Source organism: Amblyomma americanum, chromosome 1 (assembly GCF_052857255.1).
Source record: "Amblyomma americanum isolate KBUSLIRL-KWMA chromosome 1, ASM5285725v1, whole genome shotgun sequence".
Classification (NCBI taxonomy): domain Eukaryota; kingdom Metazoa; phylum Arthropoda; class Arachnida; order Ixodida; family Ixodidae; genus Amblyomma; species Amblyomma americanum.
The window spans coordinates 345,289,275-345,316,444 of NC_135497.1; the positions used below are offsets into that span (position 1 = coordinate 345,289,275).

Here is a 27,170-nt window from a genome sequence, read left to right on the forward strand (position 1 = left end):
ACCTTTGAGAAGACTGCTTACTGTTAGCTTCACGGAAGCTTCAGAGAAGCCGTTTTCTGTAATGTTGAATAAAAATGACGGCTAGGCTTCAGCTGGAAAGGAATTGTTGGAAGTAAAGCTTCGAAACATGCCCTGAAGTGAATTATATTTCTGATGTCAGCCCTGCGGGAAAGCGGAGAAAGCGAAGTCCACCAATCGGAGGGAACATGCGAAGACAACACCGAATTTCCCGCTGACCACTTGGGCCAATTTGTCAGATTATTCATAAAGAGATGGCGCTACCGTACCTCTTGCTCCAGTCGATGCAAATGGACTGCTCCATACGAGTAATCCACCACCATCATCATCATTGTCAGCTGTTTTGTTTTCTTTTCTGATGTGTACTTTAGCCGGACAAAATCCTGTCATATGTCTAGCAGGGGCAAAAATCATGCCCGCGACATCAGCATGACCAGCATCACCATTATCACCGCGAAGCCCTGTTTACAACCCTTTCCTGCCTTCACGCTAATACCGGCCTCAGTGTTAGGGAAAAGCCTGAACCACACAAAGTGTCGCGCCTAACTTGCGTTTCTGAAGCTGGTGCGCACGAGGGCTTCACTAAGGCCCTTTCCTCGTATCTCAGCAGCCCTCGGCGCGCTGCTGCTGCACGATGCTGACGTCCTATCCTGGTGGTCTAATACCTCTACGGAGGATGAGGTGGCGGTACACCTCTCGGCCATATGGCCCATGACCACATTCATCAAATGACGGCGGAAGGGTGGCACCGTTTATTTTATGTTAGGATATATAGACTCACGAATAGGTCGCAACTTGCGCAAAACCTGAAAAGACATTCGCTTAGAGGTATTGTTTAGACAGAACGGAAAGGCACCAATGCACCAGGCGCATTATTTAGTGTGACTATAGTAGAGTATATTGCGACCCAGGTGGAACGAAGTCCGTTCCTGTACCAGAACGCTTTTACACGGCGCGGGAAAACAGCAAGAATTTTTATACGTTTCTACATTTTTTATTTTATTTTTTTCTGTCCTACACCCCTTTTTTCTTTCTTTTTATTATTCGTTGGCACTCTAATCAAACGAAAAAAAAAGAGGAAATGATATACAGCGCCGAGTGGTGTGCCTTGTTTAAGTAGATGTCGCTGTCAGCACGTGTTGCCAGCGACTCAATCGACAGGCACCCGCCCGCGCGCTCGCTACTCGAGGTTGAAGTGCAATAAGAACTTGCGGATCGCGATGGGCGTCGCGTAGCATGTGAAGGCGTCCACCTAGGGCGAGTTGCTGCTCTGTCTGGCGTGCTCCGCCTACGTAGTCTACCATGTCCTGGTGGTGGTGCGCAAGCCCAGGATGTTGTGCCGCACCGGACACGTGCGTCGCTTCCTATGCGTCAAGATGGAGGGATTCGTGAAGGGATACTTCCGCACTCCAGTCTGGTGCATCGGTGCCAACCTGCAGCGGTTGGTCGGCTGCCTTTACCACGTGAGTGCAACGCACGCCTCTCAGCTGCGGGAAGCAGTGCCACGCTTGGCCGATGAGGTTGCCCTTATTGCGGCTTGCCAGCGCTCAGAGCTTATTCGCACTCACAGCTGGCTATCACAGATGTGATGTAGTTGGGAAGAAAAAAGCCGGTGAAGTGCGTTTTTTGTTCCATTATACGCTGAGCGTATCAAGCTAGAAGCAACGTGATTGGTTGTAGAGTGTGGACTGTATTACCTGCAGCGCTTTTGTTTTTCCCATATTCCGGTCCAGAGAGGTCAATAAATGATTTGAAGGCGCGACAACCTCCGACATCCCATCGTTCGTGCGTGGCGAGCCACCTTGCTAGCTGCATCGATTAACTAAGCATGGGTTATCTTGCGTTCGCATTACAAGTCCCGGCGTAAGCAGTGAATTTAATGCGAAGGCAAGGAGCAGGAAGAAGAGAAGGAACGACAAGGAAGGTTAACAGGAAGACGAAACCGGTTTTTCTGCCCTGAACGGGGGGAAGGGGATGAGGCGATATATAAGTGAAGGAGAAAAGGGAGTAGCAGGAAAAAAGGCCGTGTGCGAAGTCAGTAAGCATGCCCTGAAGGCCTGACGCTCTGAGTGCCTGGGAGGCCTTCACCACCGATGATCTCCGCGGCCAATGGCCCAGAACCTTCGTCTCCGTCAGCGGGCGTGGATCTGGACGCTCGAGGGCACGGCAGAGAGGCTTCCTTTCGACACTGTATGCAGAGAATTCACATCCGCTCGCCACGCTTGGCTTCCCCTGCGTGGTGGTGAACGGGCACGGATGTGGTGGTGTGCCGCTCACCACGCACCGCGTCACCTATGCGGCCAGCGTCAGAGACTTTGCCGAGGTATTACGGCACTAACGGCCTTACCAGCCCTAAGCTGTCTGGTCCATCCCTAGCCTGCTACACTGTGGAGGTCCGTGGAGGACAGAGCTGCGTCGGGTAATCGGGGCAATGTTTTAGTGTTCGCACGTCGGTGTGATCCATGTGCGGATGGCATCTATGTGCTAGCGAATCAGGGGAGCTTGAGGCACGTTAGTAAAGGTGCAGTGTAAGGCATGAACTTTTTTTTTTACTGCAGGCTGCTTTTAAATGCATGAAACCCGATACCAGACGCCAGGTGATCAAGCCTCCGAACACATTCCGGTTATATTGAGGGAAGATTGGCTACGAATGGCTCTTCGAACCACACGTTTATGTTGTATTCACTTTATTACCCTAATACCCTAGTTCAGTGGAATTAAAGGTGGGGTGGTAGTACAAGAATTATTTGATTATGACCGTCGCGTGAAATTATTGGAGGAATTTATTAAACTGTTAAGCTTGATGGACAGGTGATGACAGCTCCTTCGTGGGAAAGGTCGTTCCTGTCGGTTGAGTACAAAGAATACAAGCATCGGAAAAAGTGACGATGTGGGATGGTTCCCACAAAATTTGTTGTGGATGTCTGGCGTGGTGAGATATGCGGGCTGGTGGGGTCATGTAAAATGGTTGGCCAAGAGAACTGCTGTAAAACGCTTATGAAACTGGCAAAGAGAAGAAATGTGACGATGATGGGAAGAAGTTGCGATTTTATTGTATTTTTTCAGTGATGATATACGGTGATTTAGTATCAATAGGCAGAATGAATGAACCGTGTGGCGTGATTTTGAACTTATTCCAGTGTGCTGATGTGAAATGCGTGGTGCGGACTCCAGATAGCAGATGCCTATTCTAGTCTTGGTGTGTTAAGTGATCTGTACTTGAGAAGTTTAACACTTTTACACGCGTGCTGTAGATGACGCTACAAAAAAATCCAGTGATCGGTTAGCGGCTGCGACAATGTTTGTTATGTGTGTGCACCAGGAGAACTACTGGCCCAGTGTGATGACTAGATAGAAAAAAAGGTTAGTACTGCGCGAATTAGACACGAAAGGAGAAAGGGAACAAACACGACAACACCTGTTCTCCTGTGGTGTCGAAATCGCGCAGTACCGACCTTTTTTCTGCAATGAACCAACCAGCCCGCAAGAACGCTCTACTGATGACTAGATATTTGAATGAGTGTACAGATTGTAGTGGGACGTTAGGAACTGAGTAAGTGGAAACGTAGGGATTAAGCTAATGATGAAAAGACATTAGATTACATTTGTTGGCATTAAGCGATTTAGCCAGGCATCGCCCCTAGGTTGCACGCAGTTAAGGTCATTATGCCAATAATCAGGGGTTAGTGAGAAATTCTTCGAGCCGCAATGAAACATAAGTGTGGAATTTCGTTTGGGCTATTTTTTGCAATAAACGCGATTGTGGTAGTTAGCCTTATGCTTGTGCAAAAATGTAAAAAAATACCGTCAGTAGGTGAATTTAAGTCGAAGATTCTGGGCACATCATGAAGGAAGATGGCCATCTTTACTTCGCATGAGAAATCCTTGTGGAACCCACGCTGTAAATTACGGAATAAGTTACTGCTGTCGAGAAATTCGTGGTTTGAGTATACATGGCTTGTCCGTGATTTTGCAAGGTACGCTGGTTGATGAGGTATAAGAATAATTTATTCTTTTTTACCTTAAGTTTTCAGGTACTGTTTAGGTCTTTGTTACCTGCAACATGAAAGAAAAGTCACAAAAGACAAGGAACAAGAGAAGGAGTGTTCACGCCACGACGACTGGACTATCAACTGAGATTTATTAGATTTATTAAAACGGCAACTAACATTCTTTGACGATGGCCATTTATGCTGGATGTTCCAGTCAAGTCAATTTTATTTACATCATTGTGATCTGTGAAGGTTCAGGCAAAAAGCGAACGGTTTTCGCTTGAGGGAGCCCGAGCCCCCTACATGGCGTACAGCAAGGGCAAAATTTTTGAAAAAGTACAAAATCCACACACACTACATAACAGAATATAATACAAAAAATTCAGAACAATCGATATAAACTCTTGGTACATGCTCATTAATACGCAATACATCGGTGTTAACAGAGATGCAAAAGTCATTCTTGTCTAATGCAAAGGGAATACAGCGGCTTACAAAAAATGATTTCTTAGTGTTTGTGTACTAGATGTCTCAAGAGAAAAACTTTCAAATATTAATTTATTTAGCAACCTTGGAACTGCATGACGCATCATCTGTAGACCATGTTCTGTACGGCAAAAGGGAATGGTCCAACGTTCGTGTTTTAGAAACGAGTACGGCGTTGAGTTTGATTTGAGGGATTACAATGCTATCAAGAAGTTGTCACTGAAAAATAAATTTTTTATAACTTATGGCTAAGAAAAATTCGTGTAGCTTAAGAGCGGGCATAATTTTGAATCGCTTAAACAGTTCTTTGGTATGCGCGAGGTAGTCAACATTTTCTATGTAACGTACTGCTTTCTTTTGCAGCATGTGTATCTTGTGCAGGTTAGTTTGAGTAGCAGTGCCCCAGGCAAGGAAACAGTAGTTAACATACGATATGAATAATGTGTTGTATATTATTAATTTAATCGATACGAGTAGATAGGAGCGAAATTTCGCGAGCATTCCGACGAACTTTGATAAATTGGTTAAAGTGGAGCTAATGTGAGGGTCCCAGCTCATGTTCTCGTTAAAGAGAATTCCTAGTGTTTTTACTGTGTCTACCACCTCTATAATAGAGTTGTCTATTTTTAGCCTAAGATCTGATGTAACGACACTCTGCCGGTAATGAAAAAGTACCGCTTTTGTTTTATTACTATTTATTATCAAGGAACTTGCTGCGCTCCACGATTCAACTTTTCTAGTACACTGTTTATGTTTGAAATGAGCAATGGAATGTTATTGCCCCTAAATAAGAGACTCGTATCGTCTGCATACAGAAGATATTTTGGAAGGTTGCTGATATCTGTTATGTCTTTTATGTATACAATAAACAGTAGCGGTCCTAAAATACTTCCTTGTGGAACTCCAGTGGTTGTGGGTTGAAGGGTTGAAACATGCTGATCTATTGTTACACATTGATATCGATGCTGTAGGTAGGACTTTAGTAGACAAGCTGCAGTGCCAGGGATTCCATATCTTTCTAGCTTGTTGAGTAGTATTTGATGGTTTAGGCGATCAAAAGCCTTCGAGAAATCCACAAAAACATCTATGCACATCTACCTGTTTTCAAGTGCCTCGAGGATTATCTCTTTTTGCATTAGTAAGGCTGTTTCACTGGACCTGTTTGGGTGGAAACCATGTTGTGACGGATTAATGAGGTTAAGCTTATTGCAGAAGTTCATGAGTCTGTTATAAATTACTCTTTCTAGGCCCTTAGAACAAATCGGCAGAAAAGAAATCGGTCGATAGTTGGACATATCATTTCTATCGCCACTCTTGAAAAGTACAATTACTCTGGAGATCTGCATTAATTTGGGAAAGCAACCCTTTGATAACGCCAGATTATATATATAAGTCAGTAGGGGGGCAATAACGTTCAGCACATATTTAACTGGAATAATTTGTATGCCATCAATATCGCGTGATTTGCTATTTTTCAACGAGTTGAATATATTACATACCTCGCGTTCATCTGTCGGATCAAAATAAAAGCTGCGGTTATTCCTAGGAATTGTGCTGCTCAGAGATTGAGGGTTTTGAGAACTGGTGACATCTTTAAAAAATTTGTTAAATTCTTCGGCAAGTTCTGTGCCCTGTATGCGGCGGCCTTGAAAAACCAGATCTTTGATGACTTGCGACGATGGGGTTCTGTTTAGCAACTTGTTATTTTTTTCCATACGTCTGCACTATCTTTACAGGATTCCTGTTGGAACTGATGCTGCAGGAAACGCCGCTTTTCATTTCTCAGGAAGGAATTAAGCTTATTCCTATATTGCTTAAATATCTTTAAATCTAAAAGTGACGTCATTTTGACAGACTTTTTATACAATCTAGCCTTCTTTTCCATTCGTCTTAAACATTCACGGCTGATCCAGGGCTTTCTGTTGTTATGAAGTGGCTTTAAAATAATTTCTCTAAAGTGTTCCCAGTAAATTCGCTTAAAAATGAATATGAATGTTTCATACGCCTCATCTGCAGTGTCACAGTGGAATACACCTTCCCAGTTTTCATTCACAAGACTCGAGTATTAAGATTCCAAGGTTACAGGGGTGATGTTCTGGATAACTACTGCTGTCGAAGTTTGCGCATGCGTTCTTTTAACTTCACATTCAACAAAAAGGTATATCAGAAAGTGGTCGCTTATGCCATTACATACAACTGCTGATATTACATATTTTGCATCAATGTTGGTGATAAAAAGGTCTATCAACGGCTCTGTGTACATTTTAACACGTGTTGCAGTTTTAGTAAAGATAGCATGACCATTTGCTTCTACTGTCAAAAGAAAGGTCTCCTGCGCAGGGCAAGATTTTAGCGCATCAATGTTGAAATCACCCGCAAGTAATAATTCCAAATTATTTACATTCACGTAGTTGAATAGCAGTTCAATGTGGGAAATAAAATTATTGAATTGACCGTTCGGTGGTCGGTAGATCACGCAGTTTATGTATTTTCTCGATTTCAAGCATAGCCATTCAATATCCTCAGTCAACAGAGACAGTTCAGGAATTATTTCACACTCTAGATTATTTTTGATGAGGATTTCAATCCCCCCACCTTGTTTATTAGGTGTGTTTAGGAAGAAACTGTTATATCCATCACGCCTGTAAACCTCTGTATCCAATGAATACCATGTTTGTGTCAAGATTATTACATCGAAATCAAAAACAAATTCATTTAGATGAATAGTAAGCTCATCTTCTTTATGCTTTGCTAATCTAATATTCAGTTGAAAAGAAATCAAGCCAATTTTTCTCGATGTATTAAATGTGGTGTTTAACTCGTGCGGAGACTCAGCCATTTTACAGGTGAGATGCAAACTGTAAATAAGTGAAAACACTTAAACCATTTTTTCTACGTCCTGAGCATTGCGAAGGTACAGAGTCGATGACGACTCATCCTTCCTGGCAAGAACCCTACCATTGCTTGTCCAGACAAATTTCCACCCTTTTGCTTTCTTGTGTTCAATAGCCATGCCAAGTAGTCGTTTTACTGCTGGACAAAGATGCTCGTTGATGAACAGAGGTTTTTGCCTAGAAGCAAGAAAGCTCTATTACCTTTCGGTTCTGCACACTCTAAGGTAGTAAATAGAGGGATTGCGATGAATTGTTTCCGCGATGCACTTGAAAAAAGCTGTCACCACGCAATCAAAAATAGCCTTGGCAATCAATTCCAACGTATGGAAGCCACGGGTTTCCCTAAGCCCCTTTTGAAAGCAGTGGCTGAACCGCTGCTGCTTCAGAAACTTAAGAAAGAACGTACGAAGCGGGCTGATGTTGGGGCAACTGAACGCAAGGACTCGAGGTCATGCCGTACGTGCATTAAGTGAGCCGCATCATCAAAAAAAAGCTGCGGCCAAGCAGAGAGTGAGTGTGGTGCTTTCTGCTCCTTGCAAGCTTTCGGGTCTGTGCTCGCGCATTTCTCGAGGCAGGGAAAGGAACTACGTTTGCACAACGCAGCCCGAGAACCGTTTCACGGCGTGTGTCGCACAGGTCGTGCACAAGTTCCCCCTCACATGCGAGAAATTATACATAGGCCAAACCGGTCGGTGTATCAATGACCGGCTGCGTGAGCACAACTCCTCCCTGGGGTCCGATGACGGCGCCAACTTGCCTCGCCATTGCAATGAATGTGGGTGTTATCCACTGTTCAGCAATGTAGCGATTCTTGGTAGAGGCAAGGTAAAACAAGAGCGATAAATCTGGGAAGCATACCATATCAGTTTGTCAGGCCATGATTGCATTAGCTCAACCTCGGTGCGCTTACTCGAGAAAGAATTCGATTCTTTAGGTCAGTCATGTTTGATGTGATATCTGGTGTGTCCTATGTGCTGTGATTTGTGATGCTGCTGTTGCGCATGCTATGCTGGCCTTGATGGGGCTATATTATTTCTATTAAATCCCATTTTCCAGTCATCCGATGCGTACCCTGATGGATACGAATGTGAGAGCAATGAAGGTAAGTACACTGCATAAATGCCCCTATGATCGCGCAATAGTTTGGAGATCTTTTCATCTACGCCGGCTCTTGAGGAGATTTAATTTTTTTTCCAATAAGGACCGAAATGCCTGCTTTAGAAAATACGAACGCAGGCATTTTCTAGTCTTTATCAGCTGCGGACACAGCAGCTGTCGCGTTAATTGCATTAGTAGATACCGATGAAAAGGCATGACCAAATATTTCATCGAATTCGGTGTCATTGACTTCTTTAGATTCATTAGTAAGAGCGATGGTATGCGTCGGGAGCTAACTTATTTTCTGGCATAATTTTCTAGGATTATCAGTCAAATTTTTAGAAGGTGACCATGAAGAAAAGGGTATTCGACATTGCCGATTGCGGTGGGATATGAGTGCTCCACTGCGTTACATGTTTCCTATGCGAAAGGGTCGTTTTTCTTTAGTTTCGCGCCGCAGAAAATACATTTATTTCTTGTTGCCTAGTCTTTGTAATGTTCCTTTATTCCAGCGTTTCCAGCGGTTCTTGTAGGAGCTTATTTTCGGGATGAACCTGTTAGCACCTTGTTTCTATATGCTTGAAGATCGTACGCTGAAAACATACGCTCCGATACAAAGTAGAAGAATACAGAATACGAAAATAAAGTCTATCCAGTTAGGGAAGATATCGCATGCAGCTTCCGTGCATCTGCCTCCTGTGCTTAATATCAGCGGGGCTCGGGGGTCTCGGATTCCCCCACCAGTACGGACAAGGAATCTGAGACCCCCCCCCCCTACACCCGCTCTATAATATAGGGACTGCATGAATCAGAAGCAGGCAACCATTTTTATTCTTCTTTCAGTCCTGGTCGAAACATTATCGTTTCGAAAATTTAATCGTGATTTTTAGTCAGAGGCCTGAACATGTTTTCTAATACCTGAGAAGGATTAAAGTAAAAGGTCGACAGCGCTCCACAAAGAAAAAGTGAAACCCCTCACCTGACACCTGGCCACTCAGCTCCAATGCTATCAAATAACAATGAGAAACAGTGCAATGTCTACCCCCGGCAATTATAACAAGTCTTTAAAGAAAGCTTCCATCATCCCCAAATACAAATCAGTTAAATATTATTAAATAGCAGGTTACTAAGATGTTTCCAATTAACTAAATACGCTGCGGTGGCTCAGTGGCTTCTGCGTTTGGCTGCTGAAGCTCAAGGTCACGCGATCGAAAGTCGGCCGCGGCGGGAGCATTTCGATGGAGGCGAAATGCGAAAGACGCCAATGTGCAGGTGCGACATCAGTGCACGTTAATGTGTACAGGTGCTTCTAATTAAGCAAAAGAACTCCACTTCAGCGTTCATTGCCCACATTCACCATCGGGACAATACACCCCGCATACACACATTCTCTACTTTTGACGGTAAACGTGAGATGCTTTAGGCACCGCCCGAAACCGCCAATGTGGGTTCTGTTTTCTCAAATTTAGCCAGGAACGCGTTTTAGAGATTACGTTTTCATTAGCTTGCGCGATTAGGTACGGGTCAGCAATTAGATGACATGGCTACCGGTCGGCACTGCAGGTGGTGAAGAAGGTGTGCAAGCGTTATCCTCGCGAGTGCCTTTTGGTTGTGGGCGTGTCCCTGGGCGGCCTCCTGGTGTCCCTCTACCTGTGCCAGCGGGGTCGCCAAGCTCAGCTGGACGCGGCACTGGCCGTGTCGCCGCCCTTCCAACCCGCGGTGGCTGCCCGCGCCTTGGCCAACCCCTGGGGTTTCAACCGGCTCCTGAACGCTTGCATCACGCGCGGTCTCGTGGGTCGCCTGCGAGACAACGAGGATGTGGTGCGCGCCTCGGTGAGTGCACCATCCATGAAGAAAAGGATGATTTGACAAGCATGATCACCACTTCGCCAGCGTATCATCTCCCGATATAGCATTGGAAATTTAAAAGAAAAATGATTTAGATAGTGAAACTCAGTCATTAAATGAATAATGTACCGGGAGGCTTTCCGCGCTGAAACAAAAACAAGACTCTCGTTAACTCGATCAGGGAACCGGTATAAATTTCCTCTTTAAACAGCCATGTCTTGACAACGATGAGGTCGCGATTTGTCACGTGAGCTCGGCGGTCATTACGGGAGGAGGGGGGGGTGAGTTCTTTGTTCTTGCTGAGATAATTTACTAAAATTTGTCGATTAGCGGAGTGACAACTTGAATAAAATTTCCACCTGTTGCTAAAGTTCAATAAAATTTTAAAGAAATGGTCCTGCACTATATTTATGAGCTAATGGTCGTGAATTACTTTGCGCTAGGCTGTAACGCTCATTTGGAGTTAAACTGACTAAGAATAAACCAACTATAACTTCAGGGAAGACTTGTAAGAACAAGATTGCATGGGTGGTGAAATAATTAGACTGAAAGCTATTTCAAATGCCTTCTTTACATATAAAGATTTGATTTCACTTTGTCTAAACTGTTTCCACAGCACTGGGCGCTCAGGAGCATTTCTCAACATGTAAAGCGCCTTCAGTTAGGCGTTTAGTGTTTTTCTCGATTTCGAGTGCCTGTCAAGATCAACTGCGGCGTCGTTACAAAAACAGTGTTGGTGATATCTGAGCTGTATTCATTGAAATGGAAGTCGGACGTTTGGCTTCGATTAGGTGCGTTGACATCCCGACAAACACAGGCCGTCGGTGTAACCGATTCTGAAACGTACTGCGACAGAAATGACCCGCGAGATAGTGTTTAACTCTGTGTGTGCGTATCTCATTCGAGCTACGTGAAGAAGTGAAATGTACCGTTTTTTTCCCTACTTATGTGCAAAATAAATAACTGAAAGCTTAGAATCACGGTCCGCTCTTCCGACTGCTGCATGTGCAGCTCACTGTGAAACATGGAGCCATGATCGAAATTAATTCCGACACCAAGCTGCAAGAGTGGACGCCAACGTTTTGTTTTCTCAGGATGTAACTTTATTACCTATCAAGTCTAATTCTAAAATGTGCCCTGTTGTACTGCCGTGATAAATAAGCGGTGTTCTTGATGGCGTAAATCACTCGGGCTTCGACTAACTGCATCGAAGCCACCATTTCACGAGTGTGCCTGGTCTGGAGACAAGCAGAAGGAGGACCACCTATATCTGAAGGCGTGACAGTTTCATTGTTTTGGTGCGCTTCACTCCTGCTTGTCGAGAAGGCCGAACTCGTGGCGCTGCGATGCAGTTTATTCCACGACGCTTGCGGTAGACCATACGTACGCCACGAATACTCTATGAAAGTCGCCGCGGTGGTTATCGGGCTCGGCCGTAGTCCCGAAAGACGCTGATTCGATCCCGGCCGCGGTGGTCGCAATTCGATGGAGGTGAAATGCTAGAGGCCCGTGTACTGTGCGGAGTCAATGCGCGTTAAAGAATCCCAGACAGTCAGAATTATCCGGAGCCCTCCACTGCGTCGTCCCATATTGCCTGAGTCAGCTGGGGCGTTTAATGAGCAAACTAGAACTCTACGAACACAGTGCTCTAGTAGAGGTATACCCTGGAAATTATGGCACGAGAGTGCTCTGAATGCATTTGTTTTCTGCACGAAGGGCTCTATACATTTAATAAAGGGTATTGATCACCGTGACGGTTTGGCGACACAATCTAGAGCGTCTATGACTCAGCATACAAGTGGAACTGCATCGGGGACCCTGCTCCTGTGAGGCGTGTGGCTTATCATTGATTTCAGCTTCATGCCCTTCTAGCGAACAGGAAGCGTTGTATAGTTATCTCGCCTGACGAGGTGAGCCATCCGCTTCTTTTAAACAACCTACAACACGCATCATCTCCTTAGGGCGCACCCAAATATCGGTGCGTGAGGACTTTTGCATTTCGCTTCCATCGCAATGCATTTTGCACTTTGCTCAGCCCTGGCTCGAACCCATAATTCGTGACCATGACGTCGCAGAACGCTACATTCTCAGAGCAATCATCGCGAGTTGAACAGTAGTAAAATGTACAGATGTTTCAATCGATGTGCGTGGCGACACTGTTTGGTTTGGGGGCCCGAAAAATAAAAGAAAATATGGATAGAACAGTCAATGCTGCCGTGGTTGAGAACGTTATCGTGAAAACCTACTTACAAGTGGCCCTCAAGGATTGCAACACCTTCGCGGAAAATACAGGTATGCGCTTCACTCCTACTTTCTTCCAATGACAATTTTGTAGAAGCTCATTGTGACCTAGATATGGGCTCACAAACTAGGATGAACAGGATATCTACAGGCGGAAGGACTGCGCATCGTTCATGCTGCAGCCTTCTAACAGTTTAGAGCCGTGCACTGACGAGAAGCTGTGTACAATTGCTAATACGTGTGCAGTGCAGAGTAAGAAATATTTTGAAATTGAACGATCGCCGGAGTGGTGTAATGGCTACTCATGGGGCTGTGGCTAACAAAAAAAAAACATCGTTAACGAGAGTTCGAGGCCTTTCAAACGCCTCTGTTTTGCGAATGGTTCACCAGAATTTCACAGCCAGCATTGAATTCTATGTTTTATTTTTTCCGCTGCCACAGTCGTCGGCCAATTGTGCCAATCTTTATTACTCTCCACAGTACGCCGGCAGTGTCCACAGGGCGATGCAGGCAAGCACGTCTGCCTCGGACAGCAGGAGGTATGGACAAACGGCTACCCTGCAGGGCGCTGTGTTGTTAGCATTCGTTGTGTAGCATCTTGCTCAGCCCTGTAGAGTTCCGGCAGACCACCTTCTGGGTTACATTGTAAAATCTCTGTATAAGTTCGAAACATGTTAACTGTTTTCATAACAGATTTTTGGACTACCTTCCATCAGACGATCCCGATCGGTCGTGGAGAGTAATTGGAGCTGTCTAAGTGAGCAGACGAGAGCAGTGCGTTGACGTTAACCTCGAGCATGCTAGAAGTAGAAGTATAGCCCACGTACCGCACAGTTTGGTGGAATTGTGGCCTATGATGTCAGATTTCAACAAAAATACGCATGAATACAAGTATGCAAGTTCACTCAAATGAAGGAGCGCCGACGCACTGTTTGGTTTGCGTGTCGTCTACATGGCTAGCTCTACTGGGCACCTTGTGCCTTCTGTGACAGCGGGAAAGGTGATTTATGTCTGAATTTTGCAGGTCCTTATTGAAGAAAACTGCTGGCTCCACTGAGGTTGCAAGGAGTTCATCATGGGCAATTCGCGATCTGCTGGACTTCTTGCCTTCAGATGCTCTGCTCTGTCTTAGAAAGTGGCTGGTCAAAGTGGAAATTTCGAATCGTTGGTAAGTCATGAATTAGAAGGAGGGAGGCGGAGGGGGGGGGGGTGGCTGGAAGGACACACTTTGCAGAGCGCTCGTCCTGTGTCCTTCTCATCTCCTTGTTTCTTTCGGGCTAAGCCCACCTACAAATCAAGAGTGCAACTGGAGAGAGCGATCTGTCTCTGAGGTGAGAACGCAGACGCATGACGTGAAAGATTTATTCCAAAATTTCTTCGAACTATATTGCCTGCTAGACTACATCTCTAGAACCTACATCCGCTTTCCGTGGCTTGTTTTTTTATTTATTTATTCATACTGTTAACCCTCTGAATGAGGGTCATTACAGGGAGGGAAACATATACAGACACAAGTGAAATTCTCTTCGCTAAAAAAAAAGAAACACTCAAATGCACAGAATTACAGATTTGCACAGCAATCTTCCAGGAACGCGTTCACACCTATCACAAATTTTTCTACATCTGTTTGGTCCACAATGTCACTTGGTAGTTGATTCCAAATTTTTACAGCATCGGGAAAAAAGGAGTAGCGATAGACATCAGTACGTGTAATAATAGGTTGTAATACCTTACTGTGATTTTTCCGAGGGCAACGCTTCAGGGGAGGTGTAACATAGTGATGTTTATTAACTTTGACTTTATCATTCATTATCAGAAAAAAAAGTTTCAATTTCTGCTTTGTTCTTCTTACTTCTAGTGATTCTAACTGACACTCTTTTAGCATTGCTGTGACTGAATCAGTGCGGCGGTATTTAGAGCATATAAAACGTGCTGACATCCTTTGCAATCTTTCCAGTTGCCGTTTTAAACCCTTTTGATGAGGACTCCACACTGCACTTGCGTACTCTATGATTGGCCGCACGAACGTCTTGTACGCAATCAATTTAATTTCTCTAGTCGCATTCGGCAACTTCCTCCTCAGGAAACAGACCTTCTGGTAGGCTTTTAAATAGACATTTTCAATATGGGTGCGCCAGTCAAGATTATTTGTTAATATCACTCCCAAGTACTTGAGACACTTTACTTGATCTAAGGAATTTTCACCGATATTGTATCGTAACATCATAACATTCTGCTTCCTTGTTACTTGCATGTAATTAGATTTTTGGTAGTTTATTTCCATACCCCATTTCAGGCATCACGAGTTTAACGACTGAAGACACCTATTTATGTTCATCTGATCTGCCGGGGAAGCCACAGGAGAGTAAATCAATCATCGGCAAAAAGTTTCATTCTGACAGGCTTTTCGACGATAGCAGAAATATCATTTATATACAATAAAAACAAAAGCAGACCTAAAACGGAGCCCTGTGGCACCCCCGACAGAACTTCACGCCTATCCGATACTGCACTTTCTATTTTGACGACTTGACAGCGGTTACTTAGATAGGCCTGAATCCACAGTACTATATTTTCAGCGATTCCTAATCTGCGTAGTTTAAAAAAAAACTTAAGATGCGGAACTTTATCGAAAGCCTTCGAGAAGTCTACACAGACCACATCTACCGGCTGACGTTCATCTATAGCCTTGCAAAAGTCGTTCACTGTTTCAATTAACTGCGTTACTGTCGAAAGGCCGGTCCGCAAAACCATGCTGAAATGGACACAATAGGTCATTTATTTCCAAAAAATGAAGGATGTGTTTAGCTATTATGTGTTCAAAAACCTTGCAACATACAGAAGTGAGTGAAACTGGCCTGTAGGTTTTTACAAGAAGTCGATTACCGCCTTTAAATACCGGAACTACTATTGCGCTGCGCCAGTCACGAGGTAAAGAATGATCCCGCAATGACTTTTCAAATAAAATTTGCAAATAATATGATAACCACTCAGCATATTGTTTAAGGAATTCCGTCGGTATTTCATCGAGACCGCTCGATTTCTTCGGGTCCAGAGACAGCAGCTGCTCACAGATGCCCTCCCTATTGATGCGAATCCCGTGCATTGAGTATGGCAACGGGTAAATTGTTGTATGATCACTCTCAATATCATTGTTATCCCTACTAAAGACCGACTGGAAGAAATCATTAAACAGATTTGCAATATCGTTTTTATCAGTCACCTCATCGTCCCCATCCATTACCTGTGTGATTGCGTTCTTTTTCGCTGAAAAATATCGCCAGAACTTTTGTGGTGAGCTTGTGAGAAAATTAGTCAGTGTTGTATTGAAGTAAGTTTTTTTCGAATCTAATAACACTGTTTTGAGCTTCTTTTTGATATTTGAAAGTTCTGTCGCTCTATTTTTTTGCTTTCGTAGCCTTTTTACCTTGCGCTTTAACTGAATGATCTCTCTAGTGATCCAAGGATTGAGCTGCTTCGATTTCTTAAGATTTCTTAAGCCTTAAGAAGATCCTGGAATGTTTATGCGTGGAACTTTTTAAGGCGGTGTTATTCATCTAGGCCCCTTTGGCTTAATGCAGCTCAGTCAAAGCATGGCGAAGGGGAAGACTGTGGGCGCATAAGCTGCAAGGCTGAACAACACACTACAAGCCCGTTCTTTGGGGACGAGCAAATGTGAACACATATTTGATTATGGGCAGCCACCTAGGTTATCGTCTATCTCTTCGCACAGTAACACGCAAACAAGGCGAAAATTCATATAGAGCAACAAGTGCATAGCGTCAGCTTCCTCCTAGCTCTATGCGCCGTAAAATGAAGCCGAGCACAAAGAAGGATGCTCTTCTGAGAAAGGTAACACTGGAACGCAAGACCTTCCGCTGCCCTTGGAAGAAACGCAAGCAAGCAAAAGCACACGAACTTGATCGGAACAGCCTAAGGTTCCGAGAAGTCGCTGGAAAGCGAGAGCATCGTCTGAAAGATGCACTGGAGGGCTTTCAGTGCAACAGATGCGTGCTGCACATCAAAAGCGTAATATGGCGTAGTAAAATAATTTTGCGGTCATCTGCAGTGGACGTGGTTTTTTGCGCTAAACAGCTGTGAAAGTGGGGCATCGCCAACACAGACATTATTTTGCCCAAGCGCCTTGCCTTGATAATTGTACCCAGTCTATTTCTTGAAATATTTAATTATATGCGTCACCTGCTGTACGTATTTAAACTATCGCAGCAGGACTGTAATGTAATCTAACCACGCTGTACACTGCACTACACTGGCCAGTGTTAGTACAACATTCAACATCTTCAGTAGTAAGGATTAAAACTGGCGCCAGTTGTTAGGATTGACACTTTTTAAAGCAGTGGAGTTGGATTCTCCAAAAGAGCCGAAAATGTGGCATGTGCTGACTGAGAGATAGGTAGAATCTAAGGTCTTTTATTGTTCACTTTAGACACAAATCATACTCAGTTCGGAAGCGGAAGGTATCACAGAACGGTGCTCGCAAAATTATGTTAAGGGCGCTCACTACAGTACCGTCTGACGGCATTATTATATAAGCGAAAAGCTTCACTACGGGAGGTAACACAATCGTAGCGTAGGCCGGAGAATGACTTCGAACGACCTTCAGCCCAACCGCAAACCAATCTTCAATTTTCTTCCAAAGCAAAGGAAAGGCGCATAACTGGGTTCGTGGGACAGTGGACATCTCAGTCGCGCTTTAACCTAAGTGTCGGTAGTGACAGATCTGTGCTGCATGCGTTAGCATAAACAACGTTGTTGCAGAAATGCGGAACTGAAGCTATAGACCGTCGGCGTTGACTGCGTTCATTGCCCTTGCCGTTGACAGCGTTCTAGACTCCGATGATTTTAAGGAATGAAAGGCGCATAACTGGTTCTCTGGGACATTGGATTCTTCAATTGTGCTCTGAGGTACGTGGTGGTGGTTTTTAGAGAGAGATGTGGGCTGCATGCATTAGCGCTGAAAATTTTGTGTGAGACGCACGGCACTGCAGCAGTAGACCTCGGCGTTCATTGGGTGACCCACCTCTCGCGATCAACCATTGTTTTAACTGGCACCTGCCAGGATGGCAGGGTGGGCGCACCTCCTATCCAGTCCGCGGAAGATACTCAACGTTACAGACGCCTAGCCGTGTCTAGTTGCCCGACAGACCAAAACCTTCGCTCTCTAACCGGGTTGAGCTAATATTTTGGGTAATGAAACACCGACCCACCATACGCCAAGCGAGCGTTCCGGTGCGGTCTGCAGCTTCGATGCAGGGATCCCGTCATCCTCGTGCCTGTATGATCCAGAGTGGCCAACCGTTGGAATGCACGTTCGCTGTCACGTCATGCCACAGTTCCCAGGACAAACTCTTGTTTTGAGCATTGTATTCTATCAGTCTCAAGTGGTCATTTTACTGCGACAGAAAAAAAAGCTGCAGAAGAGAAATACGTTCAAGAGAAAAGAAATACACATGTGTGTATTTTGATGAGGATTTTTTCTCTTGTGAGCGTGTTCCTTTTCCACAGTTTTTATCCTGTCAGCCATGCACCGACTGGAACAACAGGTCAGACTTCTTAAAGTCTGTTTACTTTGGATCTGTTTGCAAGGCGTTCTCGACATCGGCGATGCAAAGGGAAGTGTATTCGAGTGATATGTTCAAGCGGACTGAAACGGGCTTTTCAGCTCTTAGCAGTGTTGGGAAAGTTTCTCACCGGAGTTATAATGGCAGCACACGATGCATATGCAACGTCATTGTCGGGTGCGCAGCGTTACTCTGCCTCCCAACAGTATTTTTTAGCTCTTCGCTCAGTTTCTGCTACAGGCTTGGTTCAGTGAGCGGGGGCGCTTTAGGGAAGCATCGCCCGCAACACCGCCGTGGTAGATTCTGCAGTTCTGTGCAGGCGGAGGTGGTGAACGTGCTAGCCACCCACTTGCTTTTTGCCGTGTTTCGGGCACGACCAGCGACAGCGTTTGTGTGGACTTGCGTGCAGTGCTCTATGCGATGTCGCAGGTGATGCACGAAATTAAGCATTTCAAGTAGTAGACTGTGCACAATTATCAAGGCACGGCGCTTGTGCAAAATAATATCTGTTTTTGAAACCATCCCGCCTCTCTGACGAGCGGAAAGAGGTTATATGATGGTGGACATATTACTTCTGTGAGAGAAGTGGACGACGTGGATGTGCGTGCGAAGTGCCATTCTCAGTAGTAGTCAACTACTAGCTGGACACTGCAGCTGGAGGTGAGGCGGTGCAGGAAGCTGCAAGCACTGCGCTGCCGTCGTGCTTTATGTCAATTATTCTAGTTATAATTTGAAGCGGACTGAAACTTGCTTTTCAGCTCTTAGCAAAGTTAGGAAAGTTGCTCGCCGGTGTTATAATGGCAACACACGATGCATATGCAATGTAATTGTCGGGTGCACAGCGCTACTTTGCACCCAACAGTATTATTTCGATATTGGCTCAGCCGCTGCTATAGGCTCCGTACAGAAAGCGGGGGGCTCTTCTGGGTAGCACCGCTGTCAGCGCCGCCGTGGTAGATTCTTCAGTTCTGTGCCGGTAGAGGTGGTGAACGTGCTAGCCACACACTTGCTTATTGCTGCAATTCGGGCACGACTAACGACCGCGTTCGTATGTTGTTGCGTGGACTGCTCTATGCGATGTCGCAAGTGATATTCACTGGTTTTAAGCCTATTAAGGGCGTGCAGGAATACTTTCATCCCGCCTTTCTGAAGAGCGGAAAGAAGGTATGGGCTTGTTACGATGGACATGTTACTTCTGTGAGGGAAGTGGACGACGTGGATGTGTGTGCGAAGTGCCATTCTCAGCACGGGAAACAAGTTTACTGCGTTTCACTGCACGTGAGTAAAACTGACATGCTTAACGTAGCTGTTGCCTCGCCTCGAAAACGGGCACCGCTGTCGTAGATGTACGTTTTCGGGGGCCGCTTCTGTGCTTTCCACGCCGCTACCTGCCGTATGCCTCTAATCTTGCAGGCCTTGTTTCATATTTTGGGGCACTTTGATGCCCGAAACGTTTTACATATCATTTAAAGTGGTCTGCGTGGTATGCGGTTTCAGCGGAGTTATTGCACGCACAAAAAAAGAAGCAACAACTCTTCTCAGGAATGTGACTCCATTAAAGAATTGAGCTTTGCACTTCTCTGAGAACGATTTGGAAAGCGATTTCTCGGCGGGAACGTAATCATTTGCAATGCGTTCACATTGTGCAAATATTTGCTTGTTTTTGTTAACGAGTTTGGTTTTCCAAGTTCGTGCGAGTTGTTGAATTTGCATTGTATTCATTGCAGTTAAGCAAGGAAGACCGTAAACTACAAGCTGGACACTGAATCAGCAGCTGCGGCTGTGCAGGAAGCTGCAAGCACTGCACTGCCGTCGCGCTTTACATCAAGATAGACGAAGATGTCTCGTGCATATCTGAAAGGCAGAAGTGGGGAAGGCCAGCCAAAGAGTCGTGGGTAGACGATAAAGCGTCAGTTGAACTTTTTGTGTTAAGCATTGCATTTCAGTACCTAACTCATGTAATATAAGTGTAGTTATCTTTGAATTGCCTCGTGTTTTCTTGTGCAGTGGTTAAGCAATTCAGAGGGAAAAGACAACAAAATTTGTGCTTTGCAATTACAGTTGCCACAAAGCGTGCTCCATCTTTATTTCATCTAATGCACCTGCATAGTTTCTTAAAGCTAACATGCACACATACTTCGGTGGAAGAGAAGCTCTTGAAGCGTTGGAGCCAAGCTTCATCGTAAAGCAGTTTCACGATATTAACTGTCCAATTTCACAAATCTTGAGGGCACAAAATGGAATTTGTGAGGGTGCTTGGAAGACACTCCTCCATGACATCATAGACCAAATAGTGCTTGAAGAAGATATTGCACAGTTGAAAAATCTTGTGCAGGAGCCAGAAAAGGCCCTGCACAGTTTAATTATCACTGGGCAGTTTACAATGATAGTTATAAAAAAAAGACAATGAAAAAGACATGACAACAGAAGTGGCCCAGTACTACACAAAGAATATAAGATGTGCAAGTACTCTGCAGCTATGTGCCTTTCAATGGGCAGGCTAGTAATTTTAGGTGCGTGCTTTGCCTCCTAGTTGTCATCGTACATTTGGGAATCGCAATGGAATGTACCTGCTAAATGTCGCATTAAAATTTCTGACTGGTGGCAGCAAGAAAAAAAACTAAGGAAAACGTGTTCACAAGCACACACTATGCTTTGAACAAGGAAGACGCCCCAGGAGCTCGTGCGAACGCTTTTCCATGGTCGAGGATTTTACCCAGAGGCCACCTCATACGATACGCGTTCCAACATCACGCCATTTTATGTTGGGCTAATTGATGTGTTATTTTTCAGGCATGAAGATGGAGCCAGTGGCACGCGAGGACTTCGAAGGGAAAGTTGGTGCAGATGTGGTAGAGGGAATCCACATCTAACCTGCTTGACATCAAAATTTCTGCTGACGCAATACATAGTCTTGTTGCTCATATAGGTGTACATAACCATTGATTATTTCTATCTCTTCGTTTGCAGAAAGTTTAGCATGATGTGACATGCATTTCAAGAGAGGACATTTTTTTTCTGGACTGAATTTGTTGTCTATACTGCCCAGCCATGGCTTTGTGGAAGTACTGATGGGCTTTTTGAAACTGAAATGGTGTTCTCCTGCTCGAGACAAAGTGCCAATGTTCAAGAAGAGAGACCTTATGTATTGATGCAGAGCAGCAGCTGACATTTGTGCCATACATCAGGTACACCAATGGCAATCCCACCCTGCTTTCTTGGCACCGATATTACACCCAGGTGCAACTGCTCGTGCACATCTGCAACCTCAGCGAATGGTTTCTCTTTGTTCACTCAACAAGACAAAGCGTCACTCTCACTGGAGAGATGAACGGCCACTTTCTGTGGTCAGATATGCGAGCCTTGGAAGATGTTTACTTGAGCTGGCTGCTCCCCTTGCTCGTCAATAGAAAGAAATACCCTTTTGTTTTGAATAAAGACTTCTGTTTACTGGAAAGTATATATACATATTTATAGCACGGGCCTGCCAACTGAATGTGGTGCATGTCTTCAAGCCTCACATGTGCGGGGTGTATAATAGGTGACTGCAAATTTGCTGAAATGCAACAGACATGGAATATATCGCTCATTGCTGCAATAAGCTCTGCGGGTACACATGTGTTAAGAATATTGGACACCTTTATACGCTGAATAATCCTTTCTACCGGAATTCTCAACACCGCAATCTGGTATTCGCACTTGCGCAATAGCAATCGTATTTGGCCAGGTCAACACCATTGCCACTGCTGCTTGACATCATCGTAAACACAGGACGTCATATACGCAGGTGGTTTCCACTGTTTTTGACAAGCCGCGCAAATATCATTTTAATTTTTGTTTTATGTGAGTCACTGTGTAGGTCCTTCTAGATAGTGCATTAGGATTTTGACAATTTTATTGATCGTACGCAATCATTAAATGACGCTTTAAAAATCAGGTGCTTATATACGCTCTTATTACCTTTTCAGGAATTAGCATCGCTGCGCATATGCTGAAGCATGCGTCGAGGGAAAATATTGATTACGGTTCGCACAGATGGCAGGCGGAGAAGCGCCTCTCTTGCAACGTACACAGGATTGAGTTTTTTATTTACATATACTCTCGTCTCACTTAGCAAGTTATTACAGGAGCGGGTACATATAAAAAGAGTCACGTTACTTCGATTTCTTCTATTGCTTTCATTTACCATCAAGAAAGGCTGCCGCTCATTCTGAGGTGTTCGGAATAAAAACTGCCGAGAAACAAATGAATAGGTAGCAGCACCGCTGTGAACAGAACCCGCGCACTCCATGTGACAGTCGGAAACTGAACGGGACACCACAGAACAACATGTAGCAGCATTTTTAGCGATTCTTTCCTTACTAAAGAGGCTGTAAAAGGATGCTGCTTCAGCGCTTCCATGCGAGCAGCTTGTGCATGTCTGGTGCAGGTACGAAGGCCCGCTCGCGGAAGGTAAATGGTGGCAGACTCATTTCTTGCGCCTCTACGGCTGGCTCCCGGAAACACTTGCTTTCCTCTGTAATGTTTGGAGGCTTATATACGGAGGCAGTGTAGCCCCACCCTCTCTAACGAGAATTAAATGCAAACTATATGCGTGATACACGCACCAACACAAGAAAGGTTAAGTTGTAGCAGCATGCACAACAAGGTTACTGAGTGGAACAGACCGGTTACGTGTTAAAAAAAAAACAATACCTGGGTAATCCTTAGCTAATTATTCACAGTTTTGATTAAAGTTGGAAAATAAAATTTTAGGGCGTAAATGCCATTACGCACATGCGCAGTGCGCTAATTATGAGAATACGTTTTACACGAATGCATTAGCGCTGTACAGACAAAAAGATGAGAAAACCAAAAGAATACTGTTTTTTCATATCTTTTTGAAAATGCGTATTTCTCATCTTTCTTCAAACATATTTCAAGACCAAGTAGTAGGAAAGGAGGATCTCGTATACCTCGCGAACTCACTGTGCGGAACTGTACATATGACAAATAAAATGAAAGAGCCTTCGCGGTAACTATTCCCCAGACTCCTTGTGGCGTGTTCTTTTATCGACGATACGTGGAAATGGCGTCACCTTAGGGCAGCGACGCCTGGTGAAAATTCGGTGACAACATTAAACTGGCAAATGTTTGCGTAGGTTAGCGGGCGACACAATGTGTAGTAAGTGAGAGCTGCTCCAGTTGGTCTTATATTACCTCGCAGAACTTTATAAAAAGCGTTCAGTGACGCGGCAAAAACAAAGTGCGGATATATACGCCTCTGGGGACATCCGATTACGTCCAACAACTATTTTTTCTTCTATAGGTTTTGTTACGTTTAAGGTTAGATAAGTTGCTTTCAAGACTAGCAAACACCTTTTAAAATTATCCTCTGCGAAGCGAGACGTCTTCTTGAACGACCTTAACTTCGGAGAAAACACCGGAGTTCTGTCAGCGCAAGTCGAAGGCAAATGCAAGCACAGGAGTCGTGACAGTTGCGCTGGCCATCACAGGGTGTTCAATATCGTGGATACGATGCGTTAGTGTTCGCTTACATTTAGAGCCTGTAAAGTTCGGTGTCATGCTTTTGAGGCAGACTGAGCTGTGCGATAACAAGACGCCGCGCTCGCCTGACCTCTCGACGGCAACCGCATTTGGATCACGAAGTTGAAGCTTCAAGCGTTTATAACTGCGGCTGAAGATGTAGCATCAGATTTAACATCGATTAGCTGAAGTTGTTCTTGACAAAAAGTTCGCGGTATCCACTGCAAGATATCCCATATGTTACAGTTGGACAATGGTGAGCCTGTTTGCAGTCTTTAAGCAATGCTTTTATTGTACAGCATTTTTAACAAGAACTGGTAAGATATTCAGCAAGTTTTTCGGCTTAAATCATATTTAATCTGTACATGTGGCGCTGAATTCGGAAATAATACCGAAAACTAACGGAAGGCATGCAATACTTCATCGGCACGTGTGGCACGGGTATGAGACGCTGTGAGGAATATATCCGTTCGGTGGAGACGTTTCGCAGGTGGCGACTAGGCAGCTGCTCAGCGTTGGCCAACGCATTGCCTTTGTTGGCAATGCGAACGCTGGAGAATGCTGCCACGTCTTGAGCTGCTGTAAGCCAGCATGCTTTCATTAACGACGAAGGAGGCACTCAAAATGAATGCTCTAAGCCTACTTGCTGTAAATTCTGATTTGTAAATTAGCAACAAATACCCAATCTTGAAATATAGGCTTCACATTCGCGCTATACGGCGCCTGCAGTTCCTTGTAAAGAAGGAGCGCCCTGAATTTATTTCCTTTTTTTTCATCAGTACCTGCGAACAAATTCTTTGGGTTCTTATACCGCACAGTATGGTTTCTGTGCAGAGGGTGATCCGGGCTGATGATGTGTTCCGCTGCTCGACACTGGCATCATTTGACAGGCATTATGCAGCCTCGGCATTCGGCTTCCAATCGGTGCTGCATTTCTACGAGAACTACAGCCTGAAGGTAGGAGGAAGCAGCGAATTATGCCCTTTAGCAATATCAGACGAAACTGCGAGATGTTTTTAGCTTTTGAGTAGTTGTGGGCTATCGATTGTAGGCTTCATGAAATGAAGGTTTATCACCTCCTTAATTTCGTTGTGCGAGTTTTAGTAGATGGCGACTTTGATTCTCGGCTGCCGCGACGATTTTTCTTCTGAGCAATGACACTCTTGTTACGGAAAAGGAACGATGGACAACTAGCAACGCCAGAAGCTTTGAAACGTATTCTTCCCGTGCAGCTATCCTGTCAATGTACACACTGTTTGTGAGATGGCGACTATGGGTACGATTTGTCTCAGGATTGTAGGCCACTATGTTTAGCTCTGCCGTTTTTTGCGGATTCAGGAACAGTATTGGCGACTTAATTGCGACAGCATGCCCTGCGGCTTATAAAAGTTATAATAGCGGTCCCCTCATCCAGCGTTCCAAGTCAGCAGGCCGGCGTTGTTTGAAGCCCGTGCCATTAAGATGGCGAAGACGGGGCGTTAAATTTATCGCACCACCACATAGGAGTTGATACGCGGTGGCTTCACTCACAAGAACGGGGCAGAAGAGACAAGTGTCTGAAAATGAGACATAGAATTGTGGCTGGCCGCGCGAAGTCTCAATCTTCGAAATATAACCTTGTGTCCAAGAGATCATCACTTGAAAGCTTTAATAACCGCAGACACGCTATACTCCAACCCTATAGTAACCCGATGTCGAATCGCATGCAGGGAAAGCTGTGCATGGTGCAGCGACCGCTCGTCTTCCTCGTGTCGGAGGACGACTCGCTGAACCCCGAGACAGCCCTGCCCGAGGACGAGGTACTGAAGTCTCCCTGGCTGGGGGCCGTGGTGACTCCGCGCGGGGGCCACATGGGGTTCGTGGACGGCTGGCTGCTGCCCCGCCAGCCCTTCTACGCGGAACGCTTCGTGGTCGCCTTCGCCGTGGGTCTCCGCAAAGTGTGCAAGGCGCGCGGCGTTCGGGTGCTGCATACGCTGGGGAATTAAAGGCTTCTCGCAAGTATACGAGTTGAAGGCTGTTTTTATTCTTGCTTAGCGATTGTGGCCGGGGACTGCACTTGGCCCCCAGTTGTGGGCAACACCGTTGTCTAACCTGGTGGTGCCGTGAGAATAGCCGCTTTTGTTCGAGGCGCAAGGGCTGTTAATCTGTTTTTTTTTTCGGCTCACTGAATTCATTGGCACTAAGAATAGGCGCTAATATAACTTTGTTCACCACTTTGAATTTTAATATATTTTTAGTTCAACCTGGTTCAACGAAGAAGTGGCAACCGTGAACATCTCAGATGAACGAAGAGTAGAAATATTAATAAAGATATTTTCGACATTATATCGAAAACCTAAGCATAAAGCGGTTAAGTATAGTGAATTGCGCACTCGGTTACACTTGCCTCTGAATCGCCATTGAGAACCAGCAGTGGGATGTTTCGTGAACACTTTTTCAACCACATTCCCACTGTCGACATGCAAGTGCTTTTTTATTTGTCACTCTGCGTCTTTCCCTGGATACTTGGTAAGCCTGTGTGTGTGTGTGGGGGGGGGGGGGGTGCTCCGTACAGACCGGCATCTCTGCTAATAGTAGAGATATGATTATCTTATCACGCACAGCATTTCATCCCCGTATGATATTTGGGAGCTTGGTATACATTGCTAAACGTGTGGTAGGGCCGGGATTTTTTTTTGTTTTTTCAGAAGAATTATTTCTTGTTAGAGAGGAAATAATTATATGTGTGGGTCTGCGCATACCTTTTATAACTCAAATACTTTACTGTTTCGCTGCTGCTTACGAACGAGATAGGCAGAAAGGTTTCATTACTGCAGTAACCCCGCTGCTTGCTTCACTTCCTGGCCATTGCTGAAATGATAATAATAATAAATACTTTATTCACTCCAAAGAAACAATACAAGACGCGGACGCGCCAAAGCCTCAATTGGGCTTGTAGGGCGCCGTCCGGCAGCAGCAACAACCTCTGTTACCAAATAAATTCTGTTTTGTGTACATTAAAACATATGCACTAGAGCTGTTCAAGCTCGGCAATAGCATCTCGTAACTGTCTGCGAGTGTTCAAGTTGAAAACATTATCAGGCATCTCATTGAATATACATGGGATATAATGTGACCTCATAGACATACCAAAATGAGTTCGCACTGCAGGGACAATATATCGAGAAACTTTTCTTAATGGGATTGGTTTAACGTTGTGGAACCGAAAGTCAGAGTTCCAGAAATATCTGAGTACAGTGATTTGTTTGAACACAATGTCAAAGGAAGGCAGACCTGAAGAAAGGAATACACTTTGCTGTTTATGGGGTATTGAATAGATGACACTCTTAGCCATATTCTTGAGAATACGGTTTATCCTATTTTTCCACGTTGCAGAACAGTTGAAGAAACAGCACATGCCATATCTCAGCAGAGAATACCCCAAAGACTGTGCAATTAAACGTCTTATGGCAAATGGCAGGTAGGCCCTTAGAGCATAGAGCAAG

At 44.8% G+C, this 27,170-nt stretch overlaps 1 protein-coding gene across 1 annotated transcript; it reads left to right on the forward strand.

The window, feature by feature from the left end:
- Positions 1–1,349: 1,349 nt before the first annotated feature.
- On the forward strand, positions 1,350–25,686 carry LOC144121363 (protein ABHD1-like). The gene is made up of 5 exons (XM_077654555.1): positions 1,350–1,459; positions 2,137–2,341; positions 10,052–10,321; positions 24,520–24,642; positions 25,395–25,686. The coding sequence occupies exons 1-5, from the start codon at positions 1,350–1,352 to the stop codon at positions 25,668–25,670; spliced, it is 984 nt and encodes a 327-aa protein (XP_077510681.1). The 3' UTR covers positions 25,671–25,686.
- Positions 25,687–27,170: the final 1,484 nt, after the last annotated feature.